General features: G+C 45.2%; 1 protein-coding gene across 8 annotated transcripts in view; it reads right to left on the reverse strand.

Annotated features, from left to right (window-relative positions):
* Positions 1–543: 543 nt before the first annotated feature.
* The window catches only part of ATP1A4 (ATPase Na+/K+ transporting subunit alpha 4), a 31,524-nt gene continuing 16,877 nt past the window's right edge, over positions 544–15,190 (reverse strand). For 7 of the 8 annotated variants that reach the window (XM_081487968.1, XM_081487973.1, XM_081487972.1 and 4 more), the window contains exons 14-23: positions 11,744–11,880; positions 11,199–11,349; positions 10,747–10,915; positions 8,971–9,125; positions 8,695–8,818; positions 7,318–7,463; positions 3,669–3,799; positions 3,473–3,574; positions 1,134–1,225; positions 544–856 (exon numbers count right to left, since the gene is read on the reverse strand). In XM_081487968.1, the coding sequence (XP_081344094.1) occupies positions 828–856; positions 1,134–1,225; positions 3,473–3,574; positions 3,669–3,799; positions 7,318–7,463; positions 8,695–8,818; positions 8,971–9,125; positions 10,747–10,915; positions 11,199–11,349; positions 11,744–11,880 (1,236 nt within the window). In that variant the 3' untranslated portion in view covers positions 544–827. Of the gene's footprint in view, positions 857–1,133; positions 1,226–3,472; positions 3,575–3,668; positions 3,800–7,317; positions 7,464–8,694; positions 8,819–8,970; positions 9,203–10,695; positions 10,916–11,198; positions 11,350–11,743; positions 11,881–15,190 lie in introns of all 8 variants that reach the window. The other variant, XM_081487976.1, reaches the window with a different exon arrangement.

Consider the following 15,190-nt stretch of genomic DNA (forward strand, 5'->3'; position numbering starts at 1 on the left):
GGCTCCAGGCATCCAGACAGCACTGTTCCAATCTCTGCTGCAAGGCTACGCCAGGGAAAATGGCCACGGGATGGGATGGGGTCAGGATGCCCTGACGACTAGGGCCGAGGGCCGGGACACCAGATCATCCTCAGAGGTGGAGTGGCAGCCACCCACAGCCACCTCTCACCACATGGCCCCTTCCAAATCTTTTAACCTCTCTGGACCTCCTGTCCTTCATGATGAAATAGGGTGTCTTCTGGCATGAAGATTCTATGAGTCTGTAAGTTATCTGAGGAACTGAGTGGGCACTGTGGCCCCTCTATAAGGTGTGGCTTCCCGCTCCTCTCTTATCACCTCCGTTTTTCTAAACCCAGCTTGACTTGTCCTGTCGTTGCTATCAACTGAGTTGGAAAGGAACTTTGACGGGTTACCCTCAGCGTGCAAGGATGCTTGATTCTGATCCCTTCCCAGCCTGGCCCCTGAAAGACTTCCCCTGCCCAGCTACCATGAAGATCTAGGGAGAGAGCATCTCTAAAAACCAGATGCAACACATCCAGGAGCTGAGGGCTGTTGCAAATGTTTACTCTCTTGACTGGTTACTGAGCCCCTTGCTGGGCTCCAGGAAGACACAGGCTGGGCTTCCCTTCACCCCCACCTCATCTACCCATGGTGCCATCAACCCAGCCCTAGAATCGCCTCTCTCTCTTATTCAAGGTTCTTCCTCTTGGCATCTCTGCCCCAACTAATATGCTCTCTCCGATGTTTTCCCAAACCCATTACCTCCTAACCTCCCCCACCTGGCCCTGAGAACACCCGATGTCATGTGAGCTCTTTCTCTCTTGAGGTTAGTAGTAGGTCTCCTTCTCCAGCCAGCCTGTGGAAAAGACCAGAGTGAACTGGGAAAGGCATCAAGGGGAGAAAGACAGAAGGATGAGCCAGAACAGGGTGGGAGGCCTGAGGGGGGAAGGCAGGGCCCTGAGGATTGGAAGGAGCAGTGTGGTTGGGTCAAGAACTGGATGGCAGGGTCCAGGCACTGCACAGGCGAGACAGTGACCTGGGGAGAGGGGCCATGGGGCTGCAGGAACCGTCTGCAATGGGACAGCCAGTCAGGAGCCTGGCGACCTCTCAGGCCAAGGTGTGGGGAGCCTCACCGCCAGGATGACGACGAATGATGAGTTTTCTCATTTCATCACACACAAAGATGAGGATGCTGTAGGGAGTGGCACATAACCACCAGGTTATCCTGAAGAGAGCAAAAGCTGGTCAGCAGAGCAGGAAATAGAGGGACCTGAGAAAGGCAGGTGTAGAGAGAGTAGCTGGGAATCAAGTGTTTTGTTTATTGTGTGTGTAGGGTCAGGGAGTTAGAGAAGGCAAGGTTCCGAAAAAGAATGAGACCGGCACTTTACAGGAACAGGTCACCTTTAATGAGGCGAGAAGGGGCAGAGCCTGGAGAGTGAGGGTGGAGGGCCCAGGACAGGAACATAAAAAGCCGATGAGGACAGAGTGGGATGAATGCCATACAAGAGGTATATGCAGTGTTCATGGATTTCACTGGCTTTCGAGGAGTCACTGAGAGAGACCTCCCTTTGCTTTCTGGGTTCTCTAGCCCTTGCACCCACAAACAGGATGGTCCATCTGAGACTAGATGTGGGGGATATCTTGCCAGGGAATATATATACTCCTCCATATTGCACAGATGGGGAAATCTTTTTCTTCCTGAACCTCTTCAATAGACCAAGGAACTGACTCCGGAGAGGGGTTGGGTCAAGACCACATTTGTCCCTTGGATGATAGAGAGATGGCCTAGACCAGCACTGTCCAATAGAAATATACTGTAAGTCACATGTGAAATTTATATTTTCTAGTAGCCACATGAAAATGAAACAAGTGAAGTTATTTTAATAATATATTTTATTTAGCCCCAAATATCCAAAAGATTATTGTTTCAACACATAATCAATATAAACATAATTAATTAGTTATTTTACCTCCTTTTTTTATCCCCAGTCCTTGAAATCCAGTGAGTATTTTACATTGACAGTGTGTCTCAAGTAAGACACTAAATTTTTGGTGGAAAATGTAGTCCAACCGAAACAACAAAGTTGTATTTAATAGAAAAATATTTGACAGTGCTTTAGTTTTTAACTTTCAGTAAACTAAAATTACAAATTCAATTTCTCAATCTCACTAGCCATGTTTCAAGAGCTCAATAGTTGCATAAGGATGGTGGCTACCATGTAGGACAGAGCAGGCCTAGGCCATGGTTCATTATGTGTGCACACACACACCCTTCAACCAATACAAACAGTTATATACATACAGTCATGCAGACATTCAACAACTGTTATCATATGTCTACTCTGTGTGCTAGGTTCTGGGAAATAGAACTGAAGACATGATGGTCTTTGATCTCAAGAGATTGGGGAAAAGAGATAAACACACAAAAGAAAAGAAAAGATAAACACAAAATAAATAATCACAGTATTAAGTGATGAGTTTTATGGTCAAGGTTTATACACAGTGTTTGGGAGCATGGTTAATGCCCAACCACATTTACTAACATTTATATGTTGACATTAATAGCAACATCAGCTGAGCTACTATAAGCAAAGTGCCCTCCAGGGCCCAAGTGCCATGCTCCATGTATTATATGCATCTCTACATATAATTCTTAGAACAGTCTGCCAGATGTGTGTTATCAAGACTTGGCCGTGAAGCTGAGGCTCAGAGAGGTTACCAGCTTGTCCAAGATCATAGAATAATATACAGTACAGTTGAAATTCAAACCTGGAATTGTCAGCATCTAAGGGCAGTGCCAATGTCTTAGTCAACATTAATTTAGCAGCTACAGAATGCAAAACATTGTGTAAAACACTGCAAGGGACAGAAAGGTGAGCAAAATGTATAAACACGTAGAAAATGGGTTGGAAGAATACACACTAAATCATTAATAGAGGCTACCAATACAGAGTTGGGGGAAGGGGGAGTGAAATGGGAGTTTTGGTTTTTTCTCTATGAAACTGTTAAATGAGAAATTTTCATAAGTAAATACTAATATAAAAAACAAAAACACAGGACTTGAACCAAACAAGGTATCAGATAGTAAGAATTTCAGTGTGCCCACTCACATACATACATACATATAAAAACATTTGCAGAAGTACAGCAGAATTAGCTTTGCATAGATTAGGCTATTTTATGATTGCATCAGTTCTGAGCAATATGTAGCCTGGGGCAGCTATACCACACATGATTATAGAAAAGAAACCACTCTTAAGCACTGGTGAATCCGCTAAATTTGCATGTCTGGTAAGTTGCAAACACTCATCCCTAATCCCTCCTGAAATAAGATGTTTATGGGAGCACAGGCGGTTCTCTCTACATCACTGGGTGCTGTCTGCCCCACTCGACTTCCCAGCAACCACACTTCCTCCCATATGCTTCCGCTGTGCCCAGAGAAGCCTTGCCTTGGCCCCCTCCCCTTACTCACTTGAGTGGGTACATTCGCAGGGCCACGTCCATGCCTGGAGTGTAGGACAGAAAAGCGGCCAGAGTTGTCTCCTCCAGGATCCCAAATATGAGGACCTTGTTTCTGAGAGGAAATGTTTATGGGGGTGAGGGAGGTGAAGAGGGAGAGGCAGAGGGTGCAGTTTGGGGAAGTGCTGGGGCTGGTGGGCGCCGCTCACTTCATGCCCTGCTGGAAGACTGAGTTGCGGCGGGTCTTGCAGATGATGAGGTCAGCCCACTGCACGATCACGATGCTGACAAAGAAGGCCGTTTGGCACGTGAACTCCAGCACCTTCCGCTGCTCATAGGTCTAGGGAAAGATGGGCAGAGGGGAGCCATCAGCGTCAGGAGGGATTCAGCTATGCCTCAAAGGCTGCTTCTTTCTCCTGCCTTCCCAGACCCCAAGGCTGAATTAGGTCCCCTCTTTAGATTCCCACAGCCCTTCTCACATATCTCGGTCATAGCACTTTTCATGTTGTATTGTGTGTTTATGTTTTCCTTATCTGATTGAGAGCCCCTCAAGGGCAAGCACCTTGTCATATTTATCTATGTCCTCCCTCCCCATGCTTTGTTCAGTGAGTGGCAGGTAGTATGGCTCATAAATATTTACTAAGTTAATAAGAAGAGTGGTGTAAAAGAAAGTGGACTCAAGAGGAAAGCAGGGTCTGAGGAAACAGTAAGGAAGATGGGACTGTAGGGAATCTGCATGCAGAGGGGAAGGGATACCCGAAGAGTGGTCCCAGATGGGAGGTATTCACTCATCCATTCATTCATTCTTTCATTCACATTTGCACAGAAGGAAGTTAGAGTCCAGTGGGGAAGATAAATATGCTATGTCAGCACAGTAGTTCGGTTATAAGAGGGACATCACAGAGGGCTATGCAAGCACAGGAGAGGTGCATTTAAATTAGATTAGAGAAAAAGCCCATTAAAAAAAAAACAACAACAGCATGTTTGTGGGATTTTCTTGACTGTCCAGTGGTTAAGACTTCACCTTCCAGTGCACGGGGGTGTGGGTTCAATCTCTGGTTGGGAGCTAAGATCCCACATGCCTCATGGCCAAAAAACCAAAATAAAAAACAAGAAAAGCAATATTGTAACAAACCCAATAAAGACTTTAAAAAGTGGTCAACATCAAACAATCTTTTTTAAAAATAGCATGTTTATAACTAACTTGTATTTCAAGTAAAAAATTTGAAAATATGTAGGACCGAACAATAATGAGATACTACAGATAGAACCTCATGGGATGTGATCAAAGTTGTATTTAGAGGGAAATATAGAGCCCTAAGGGCTTCGCTGCTGGCTCAGTGATAAAGAATCCGCCTACAATGCAAGAGATGCAGGTTCAATCCCTGGGTTGGGAAGGTCCCCTGAAGAAGGAAATGGCACCATGCACCAATATTCTTGCCTGGAAATCCCATGGACAGAGCAGCCTAGAGGGCTATAGTGCATGGGGTTGCAAATGTTGAACCCGACTTAGAGACTAAACTACCACCACCACCATAGAGCCCAAAACAATAGAAAACAAAAGCTGGAAATTGATGAGCCAAGCATGGAACTTAGAATGGGACCAGTCAGCACATTTCTGTGCATTAGATCATGCCACCCCTGTCCTCTGCAGCCAGCTACCGAAACCAAACCACTCCCATCATCACTTGAAAATTTTAGTTCCTGACTCACTGTCATTCTAACTGCGCCTGCCCTCATTTTTGGAGATTTAAATATCCATGTTGATGATCCTTCCCATACCATGGTCTCACAGAATCTTCATCTTCTACTCCAATGGTATACTTCCTCCCCCACCTGATTGCTTGCTCCCATGATTAAACTCCAGATATCTTTTCCAGTAGCCGCATTTTTCCTGTGATTTCAGTTTCAAGCACCTCTTTTCTCTCTTGTTCATCATCTTTATCTTTCAATCTCACCTACTTTAGTATCCCAATTCCAACATTTCTTTGGACTCCTCTTGGGCTTACAATCTATGGACCCAGTGTGTTATCTATTCAGCTATTATTTTTCTCCCTTCCCACCCTGTGCCCCTAACTAGAATATAAGCTCCACAAAAGCAGTCTCTTGGCTATTTTTGTTCACTACCGTATCCCAGGGACAAAACAGTCCCCAGTGCCTAGAAGATTCACTGAATGAATGAATGGTGACCAATTGAATTACTGCCAGAGGTAAGGAGCTATCTAGCAGTATGTAGGATACCTCCTAGGGAGGAAACTCTATACTTGATAATCTGAAGATTACAGCAGTGGAAGAGGCATAGACCTTGCCCTTATGGCATTTATTTGGCAGGGCAGTTGTTCTCAATCCATTTTGCAATATCTTAAGACGTTGCTGATATAATTTGATGTTAATTCAAATTGATTTAAATTGTCATTAGTTGATTGTAAATAAACATATGACAAGCTTCATCTTGGTAGCAGGGAGATGGTTTCAAGATATAAAACTAACAAGGGGCTTGATCTGAGGATTGAGGAGATGTTGACAAGGTACAAAGCAGTGAGGACTCTGGGCATCTTTGGACCCTGCTAGCTGGTTACATTGACATCTGTTGGCTTCGAGAGGCTCAGATAGTGGAAATCTGTTGGAGAAGACTCTTGAGAGTCCCTTGGACTGCAAGGAGGTCAAACCAGTCCATCCTAAAGGAAATCAGGCCTGAATATTCATTGGAAGGACTGATGCTGAAGCTGAAACTCCAGTACTTTGGCCACCTGATGCGAAGAACTGACTCTTGAAAAGACCCTGATGCTGGAAAAGATTGAGGGCAGGAGGAGAAGGGGATGACAGAGGATGAGATAGTCGGATGGCATCACTGACTCAATGGACATGAGTTTGAGCAGACAGGGAGGCCTGGCATGCTTCAGTCCATGGGGTCGCAAAGAGTCAGACATGACTGAGCAACTGAACTGAACTGAACTGTGTGTGCAGGCCAGCGTTCCAACATTGTTCCTGATATTAACATACTTTTGAGAACCCTGCAGTTAGTTTGGTTTGGAGGCATCATGGTGACATGGGAAAGTGCTGGGCAGGAATCAATCCAGAATTCTAGTCCAGCTCTTGTAAGGATTCACTGTGGGGCCTTGAGCAAGTCACTAAACCTTTCAAGGTTCAGATTCCTCATTTGTAGGATGAAGAATAGACCATCTTGTCCTCCATGGACTGTATGTAAAGTCTCTGGTCCTATGATTCTAGCAAAAATCGGTGTCACATCTCCCACTGTCTTAGAAATTGGGATGGAAAAGTTCACAAATACATACTTACTAAAATTCTTAAATACATAGTTTTGGATAGAGGGCTTCAGTTTGGACCTCATTTATCTTGGGTGTTAGGAATGACTAATACAGAGAGGCATCCTCTAAGTTTAAACAGTTTAGAATGACAAGGAAGAGAATATACAAAGAAAATAAGTTTTCAGATTTAAAATCCTATTCTTTGAACTCCCATGGAAAAGGAGAATAACAGGAGAAAGAGGATCCAGCACTCATTTCTGGGGCAATGATGATTAGAACCTGGAAATCGGCCTCCCAAAAGTTGATTGACAAAGAAGGTTTCCAGGTCCAAGGAAGCCAGGAAGACCCAGGAAGATATGAACAGGCAACAGACAGTAGTAATTAACAGAAATGAAGTCATCGTAAACAAAGAGAAGAATGTTTGCTGATGTGATAGGAGGTTGAGGTCAAATGTTAGAAAGCTCCTGTAGGACTGGACGTGAGGATCATCTCTGTCTGCCTGGTGTCTTCAAAAACTTGCTAAACCCATTTCTCCTGGTTACTTGTTCACTCTTATTGACCACCATCTACTATCTTGCCTTTCACTCACCCACTGCTGTCCATAGCTGTCCTCCAGGTCATTGATGTATCGATTTTCCCAGCTGATGCGGATGCCCAGCAGATCATCAGGCTTAAAACCATTCTCAGCCAAGATCACAAAGTAGGTGAAGAATCCTGCCAGAGCCTGGATCATTCCTGTCAGTGATAGTTACAGGTCAGGGGAACCTCACTCAGAGGAGTATCTCAAAAGGCAGACCATGGAAGAGGTGGTGCCTGGGACTTGCTTCTGGCAGGGTTGGTGTGTGTCTGAGTGTAATGTTGAAGATTCATGCCATCAGTGATCTGATCCTGCCATCTCTGTTGGGCTTGCCTCCAAAGTCTGACATTGGTTTCTAAGCTGTAACCCAGAGTCGTATAACCTTAAAACTGAAAAGGACCTGAGAGGGGATTTATTCTCTCTCTCCACTGAGTGAATGCTGGACTCCTCCCTCTCCATTTCCTCTGACACCAGGACACTCATCAAGTCCTCTCTTCCCCTCACATTTCTCTCATCTGCTCCATGCCTCTCCCTTGGTCAAAACCTCCATCCCCCATGCCTGGAAACCATAGCCATGGCTGATACTAATGTTTGCCTACTGGCCACAGAGCTGTCACTGTGTAGGTACCTGTGCACAGTGATTCTCACAGCAATTCTGAACTATCATTTACGTTTCATAAGTGGGAAAACTGAAGCATGAAAAAGATTCAGTCATTATCCAAAGTTGTACAGGTAGTAAGTTGTGATACTGATATTCAAACATAGATATGGCTCCTAAATCTGTGCCTTTTCTATGTATTTCTGTCTCTAAATATTGATATTGTCTCCTCTGTCCCTATCTCTTGCCTGTACCCCCATTGTACCTGGCTACTCAAAAACAAAGAAGTGTCTTTCAAGGCTGGACCCACTATAAATACTACTTGTGTCCACAGCCTCGTTTCCCACTACTTCTTTATCAGGAATAAGCACTCCACCAACTTGATTTATTCACCCTTCAACAACCAGGTATCCTCTGGTCCCCCACGCCTGACCGTCCATTTATTAGCTAAGCTCTATCTTCCAGCACCAAGGTTAAGTCATGTTTCCTCCACAAGGCCTCTCTGACTGTCCTCATAATTGGTGAGTTCTGCCTTGTCCTCCTGTAGTGTGTCCTATCTATACTCAATATGTGGCACTTGGCACTGCCATTCTTTCATGTATGTTTGCGCCTTTCCAACTGGATCCTTAAGTCAAGAGCAGATCAGAGATCAGTGGTTTTTTGTGCTAGGCCCTAGCACAGTTCATCGTTAAGAAAATACCTCCCTGAACTTCCAAAGTAAGACTGGCCTCATGACCCTTCTGGGGCAGCCACTCCCCACTCCCTTTCACCGCTCATTCCTCCAGCCGCACCAATCTGTCCGTAGGCCATGCCAATGAGACGGTGATTCACCAGCTTATCAGTCTTTGCATTCCGTGGAGCCCTCTTCATGATGTCACTTTCAGCTGTCTCATAAGCCAAGGAGATAGCAGGGACCTGGAGGATGGAGGGTGGAAGCAACAGGGAACATGAAGTTCCGAAGGAAACTCAGAGAAGTCACTCACACGCTGCCCCTCTTCCCGACAGATTGTCCCAACTCAGTCCATTTCACAGGAGTTCCACGAGCTGGGTCCCAGCTTGGTCCTTACCATGTCAGTGCCCAGGTCAATGCAGAGGATGGTTATGGTGCCCAGAGGCAGGGGGATACCGAGGATGATGAACATCAGGAAGGGGGTGATCTCGGGAATGTTGCTGGTCAAAGTGTAGGCGATGGATTTCTTCAGGTTGTCAAAGATCAGGCGGCCTGGTAAGTTTGGTCAACCTGTGAGCAGCACAGAGACTTCACACCTCCCACAAACCAGCTCCTGGGCAGAGCGACCACTACAAAGCAGTGTCACACAGTCCGTGAAAGGGTCTTAGGCCTTGGCAGCCCCAGTTTTGTTTCTAAGTTGTGTGGCTATTAGTTAAAGCCATGATTTAAGCATGTCAAATTTGTATACTCTGTGTTCTTGGGTTCAACATGGCTACTATCATCTGATCTCTGAAAATTAAGCAGGCTGGGGCCTGCTTAATACTTTGAGATGTCTGAGAATGCCAGTATAAAAGCCCTAAGAAGATTAAGGCTGGATTTGCAGCAACATGGATGGAACTAGAGATTATCATACTAAGTGCAGTAAGTCAGACAAAGACAAATATCATATGACATCACCTATATGTAAAATCTAAAATATGGCACAAATGAACTTATTTACAAAACAAGCACAGACTCACAGAGATGGAAAACTAAACTTATGATTATCAAAGGGGAAAATTATATATATATATATATATATATATATATATATATATATATATATATATATATAAAACTGAATCACTTTACTATACACCAGAAACTAACACAATGTTGTAAATCAATTATACTTCAATTAAAAAAAAATTAAGGCTGAAGTGAAAAGAGCCTGGGCGTGGGTTCCAGTTGCATTCTCTGCCATAACTAACTTGTGATCTTGGGCACCCCTCACCTCTCTGAGCTTCATTCCTCCTGCATTGCAAGATGGCTTGAATCCTTCCCTGACAACCTTTTAAAAAAGTGTCACACCTCCTACCACTCCCTGCTTTACTTATTTTTTTCCATTGCACTTGTCTTCTTTTATTATACTGTTCAGTTTATGTTCTATCTATCTTAATTTACTAGAAATTAAGTTACCTGAGAGCAAGGAGGTGTCTTTTTACTCCCCATTGTTGAATCCCCAGCATCTAGAATAGTGCCTGATACATAGTTGATGCTCAAAAGTTTATTGAATTGAGTGGACATACAATACTGAGGATTACACAAGGTCTCAATACTGAGGATCATGCAAGGTTTCAATATAATGTTAACCATTATTATTATGTGGATTGTAATAGGTTTTAATTCATAGCTCCAGGCAGAAATCAGGGAGCCCAGGAAGCAGAAATCTGGGCTTCACCAATGAGAACTGTCTCTGTGAAAGAGGGGACTTGATTTGGCTCATGCAGTCAGGCTCCAAATGACCTTAATGTATCAACATCATTCAGACAACAGGTTGCCTGAAAGTCCTCCTGAGATTGTGAAGTACAGAGTAGTCTTATGGGTATGGCTACACCCTGAAACCTGCAGTAGATCCACTTGAATCTCCATGAGAGAAGCAAACAAACTAGCTGCACTAGAGCTGCACTCCACCTAGACAATCTGGACTTTCCTCCAGTCACATAAGGGTTCCACACAGTGATGGTGTAAGTACCAGCTGAATCCAATTTGCAAAATTGTGACTTACAGTGATTTTTCCCAGTGTGTACAGGGGGTTGGAAGATGGGCAAAGGAAATGAGAATAATGTGCATCAACTCTCACCTGAGCCTGAGGGCCAAGTAAGTCCCTACCCTGGGCACCCAGCTTCCTCACCCTCCTCCACACCCGTGACAATGGAAGCAAAGTTGTCATCCAGCAGGATCATGTCCGCGGCCTGCTTAGACACATCGGAGCCGGTGATGCCCATGGCGATGCCGATGTCCGCCTTCTTTAGTGCTGGGGAGTCATTCACCCCATCCCCTGTCACTGCCACAATGGCTCCCTGAGGGAAGCACAGAGGGAGTGAAATAATTACTGTGTCAAGTTCAGGACCCATCCCAAAGGTAAGCTTGATTTCATCATCCCTTGTTTCTTGATATAGGTTCTTGGCCCGTCCTTCTCCTGCACCTCCTGAGATAGCAAAACTGTCAGGGAGCCCGCAAATAGATGCCTGTCTCAGGGGCTCACAATTGGATGCTCTCTGGCTCCTCCTCCAGCCCAGCCCACACGTTCCTCTGCTTGGTTTGGGGCTGGGTTACTTCCCAAGGCTCCTCGGTCTCCCTTACCAGCCTCTGACATCCCTCTACAATGATGAGCTTCTGCTGGGGCGAGGTCCGAGCAAACACAATCTCAGTGTGGTTTTGGAGGATCTCATCAAGCTGCTCTGAGTTCATATTCTTTAGTTCTGAGCCATGCACCACAATGGCTTGGACGTCCCTGAGGAAGAGGAATTTCTAAAGGTTAGTTCCAGGTGTTGAGAATTCACCAGGCATCCTGGTACCCTCAAACTCATCTTTGCTATAACCTCCTTGTTTCTCCTTTCAAACCACATGTCTTCAACTTGTCCCCAGCCATGCACTCTCCCCAAATCGGCACACTGTATCCCCACCCCACCTCTTCCTCCCTCTTCTCTACCTTCTTCTTTGGCCCACCTTCATCTGAAAACCTACTGACATAGTCACGTGGTCATTTTCCTATTATGTTTTACTTTTCAGTAAGTAAACCATGCATGTCCTGCCTACAGAAAGAACCTCTGAAAACTTTAGTTGGTGGAGCAAGCTAAGGATGGAGGGGGAAAAACGGTATATCTGAGTTCTTTAGGGGGTCTCACCTAGGATTGACCTTGCTGACAGGGATCTTGAGCCGGGCAGCAATGTCCTCTGCTGTCTCAGTGCCCTCTGAGATGATGCCCACACCCTTGGCAATGGCTTTGGCTGTGATGGGATGATCCCCTGTTATCATAATCACCTGGGTTAGGAGGGGAGGGAAAGAGAGCAGAGTCATCTTCAGGGAGGTCCCCAGTCCTTCGCCTCTCTCTCCAAGAACTAATAGATCGCTGCTATCGTTCCACAGGGGTTTAAGTAGCTCATTCCCAAGAACTTGGGCTGTCAGTCAAAAATCTTGCTATGCTAGCTTCAACCCTTGGGAGGGGGTCAAGGCCATCAGACCATAAAACATAGGACAAATTGGACTCTGGTTTCCCATGAATAAATCAGGGATTTGAGTGTGTTTACTAGATTCAGATGGAGAAGGAAATGGCAACCCACTGTTGTATTCCTGCCTGAAAAAAGCCAATGGACGGAGGAGCCTGGCAGGCTACAGTCCATGGCGTCGCAAAGAGTCTGACATGACTCAGCATGCACAAGCATACTATATTCAGAATTTTGTGTATTGCTCCAGAAGCTATTCTGCCTCTTTTTTAAAAAAAATTATTTTATCTTTTTAACTGGAGGATAACTGCTTTACAATGTTGTATTGGTTTCTGCCATACAACAACTCAAATCAGCCATAAGTGTACATATACTCCCTCCCTCCTGAATCTCCATCCCACCTCCCACCCCATCCCACTCCTCTAGGTTGTCACAGAGCACCAGGTTGAGCTTCCTATGTTACACAGCAACTTCCACTACAGCAACTTTTATATATGGTAATGTAGCTGTTTCAATGCTACTCTCTCAATTCGTCCCACCCTTTCCTTCCCCTGTTGTGTCTCTGAGTCTGTTCTCTCTGTCTGCATCTCTATTCTTGTCCTGCAGACAGGTTCATCAGTATCATTTTTCTAGGTTCCAAATATATGTGTTAATGTACAATATTTGTTTTTCTCTTTCTGACTTACTTCACTCGGTATTACAGGCTCTAGATTCATCCACCTCACTAGAACTGACTTAAATTTGCTCCTTTTAATGACTGAGTAATATTCCATTGTATGTATGTACCACAACTTCTTTATCCATTCATTTGTTGATGGACATCTTGGTTGTTTCTATGTCTGGCTGTTGTAAATGGTGCTGCAGTCAACACTGGGGTACCTGTGTCTTTTTGAATTATGATTTTCTCAGGGTATATGCCCAGTGGTAGGATTGCTGGGTCATATGGTAGTTTTATTCCTAGTTTTTAAAGGAATCTCCATACTATTCTCCATAGTGCTATGGCTTTTTAAGCTCAAAGACAGAAGCACCTACCCACAGAACAATGGCAGTAAAGGAACGTCTGGAAGAATCCATCTGCCTAGCAAAATTTCATCCAGACCCAAGTGCATTCTGATCCTCACTCTACCCTTCTTCTTCCCACTGCCTCCTTGTGCCCCTGGGTTCTGGCCCTTTTCCAGGCACCTGGGCCCAGCCCTAGTCCTATCCCTTTCCTCCCCAAAGATCAGGTGCCCATGTGTGTGGTCTTCTAGCCTTCTGTTCTCCTAACCCTCCTCACATGTCTGTGTGTGATGGCTTGTCTGTCTCTCTCCTTTGTGGACTGAGAACTCTGAGAGCATGGGGCCATGCCTATGATTCATGTTAAGTTTCCAGCTTAGCATAATTCCTAGCTCAGAGTAGTCCATCAACAAGCAATTATAGAATGAAGGAAGGATCGGTTCCTGGGAACCACTGCCCATGGTTCCCAAGTGCCCTCTAAGCACATAATTCTCAGGCTTTGGTGGGAGGGAGAAGGGAACTATCTGACTGTGGCTGAACTAAGAACAGAGGTCCTGGAAAGGTCAGTCTATTTACTCCCAGAGCGTGGAAATAAGCCTTGAAGGGGTTTTCCCATGAGCCCTCCTCATTCCATACTGGCCCTGCTGGCTTGCTGGATGAAGTGCTAACTAAGCTGGGATCACCAGGGACTCAGGCAAGGTGTGCTATGAGCAATTCCCACCTCACTGGTTTCCAGTGCCCTGGCTCGGGTGTGGGGCACTGGGGCCTCACAAAGCTCGGCCTGTGGGGTGCAGGGAGGATCTAGGAGGGAACTGCACCAAAGATTCCAGGTGTGGTTCAGACTGAGCCCTCAGTGATGGCTTTTTAGGCTTACAGTGCCCTGAACATTTCCCAGTAGCTCATTAATAATGACGTGTAGGACAGCTATTGTACCTAGCCCTGCCTGACCAGAACTAGTGTTCTATAGCAGTTTCTGGAAGTACCACCTCCATGCCAGCCCGGAGAAATAAAAACAAAGTCAGTCACCCCAAGAGTGAGTTCCTAGGACACAATTTCACAGAACATTGAGATGCATTACATAATAGAAGAGAATGGCTCCCTTCAAAATAAAAAGCATCTAGTAGTTTCTGGAATTCGTCAAGTACTAAAGGAATTTCATGTCTCACTTCTTGGTGCTGACTGTACCTCTGGTGTTCCCACATACTCCTACAAGCTGCCTTCCTTGCTCCCTTGGACCCTCTTCCCCCAGATCAGACCCATTGAGAGAGAGCTTCCAGCACTGGTGACCTTACTTTAAGTGCTTGCTGCTCGGCTGCAGTTCTTAGAGGAGGCTGAATTCATAGCCAGGGCCAAGTAGCCACATACTGCTAAGGGCCTCAGATAATGGCAAATACAATGGGATAATTTTATTTTTTAATGATTTGGTATTCTTTATTTAAAAAAAAACTTTTCATTTTATATTGGAGTAGAGCCAATTGGCTTCCCAGGTGGCTCGGTGGTAAAGAACCTGCCTGCCAATGCAGGAGACATAAGAGACGTGGGTTTGATCCCTGTGTCAGGAAAATCTCCTGGAGAAGGGCATGGTCACCCACTCCAGTATTCTTGCCTGGAGAATCCCATGGACAAAGGAGCCTGGCAGGACACAGGCCATGGGCTTGCAAAAGAGTCGGACAGGACTGAGTGACTAAATAACAACATAGCCAATTAATAATGTTGTGACAGTTTCAGGGGGACCGCAAAGAGACTCAGCCATATACATACATGTGTGCATTCCCTGCCAACTCCCCTTCCATAATGGGATAATTTTATTTCAGTTTTCTTTTTTTTGGCCATGCTACACACAGCATGTGGGATCTTAGTTCTCCAAGGTATCCGAACCCACACCCTCTTCATTGGAAGTGTGGAGTCTTAACTACTGGACCATCAAGGAAGTCCCTTATTTTAGTTTTTTAAAATCATTCATTCCTAAGGCCTGAACACATGACTATCTGAGAAACACCAGTCCCACCGTCAATTGTAAAAAAATTTTGCTGCCACGCAGCTGTTATCCAGCCTCTTTCAACAGCTTCATCACATCCGTCAGCTCTGCATCAACACCACTTGGAGTTAACCTTGGAAGGTTCTCACCGATG

The sequence above is a fragment of the Giraffa tippelskirchi genome, chromosome 5 (assembly GCF_054371585.1).
Source record: "Giraffa tippelskirchi isolate mGirTip1 chromosome 5, T2T-mGirTip1v1.2.pri, whole genome shotgun sequence".
Classification (NCBI taxonomy): Eukaryota; Metazoa; Chordata; class Mammalia; order Artiodactyla; family Giraffidae; genus Giraffa; species Giraffa tippelskirchi.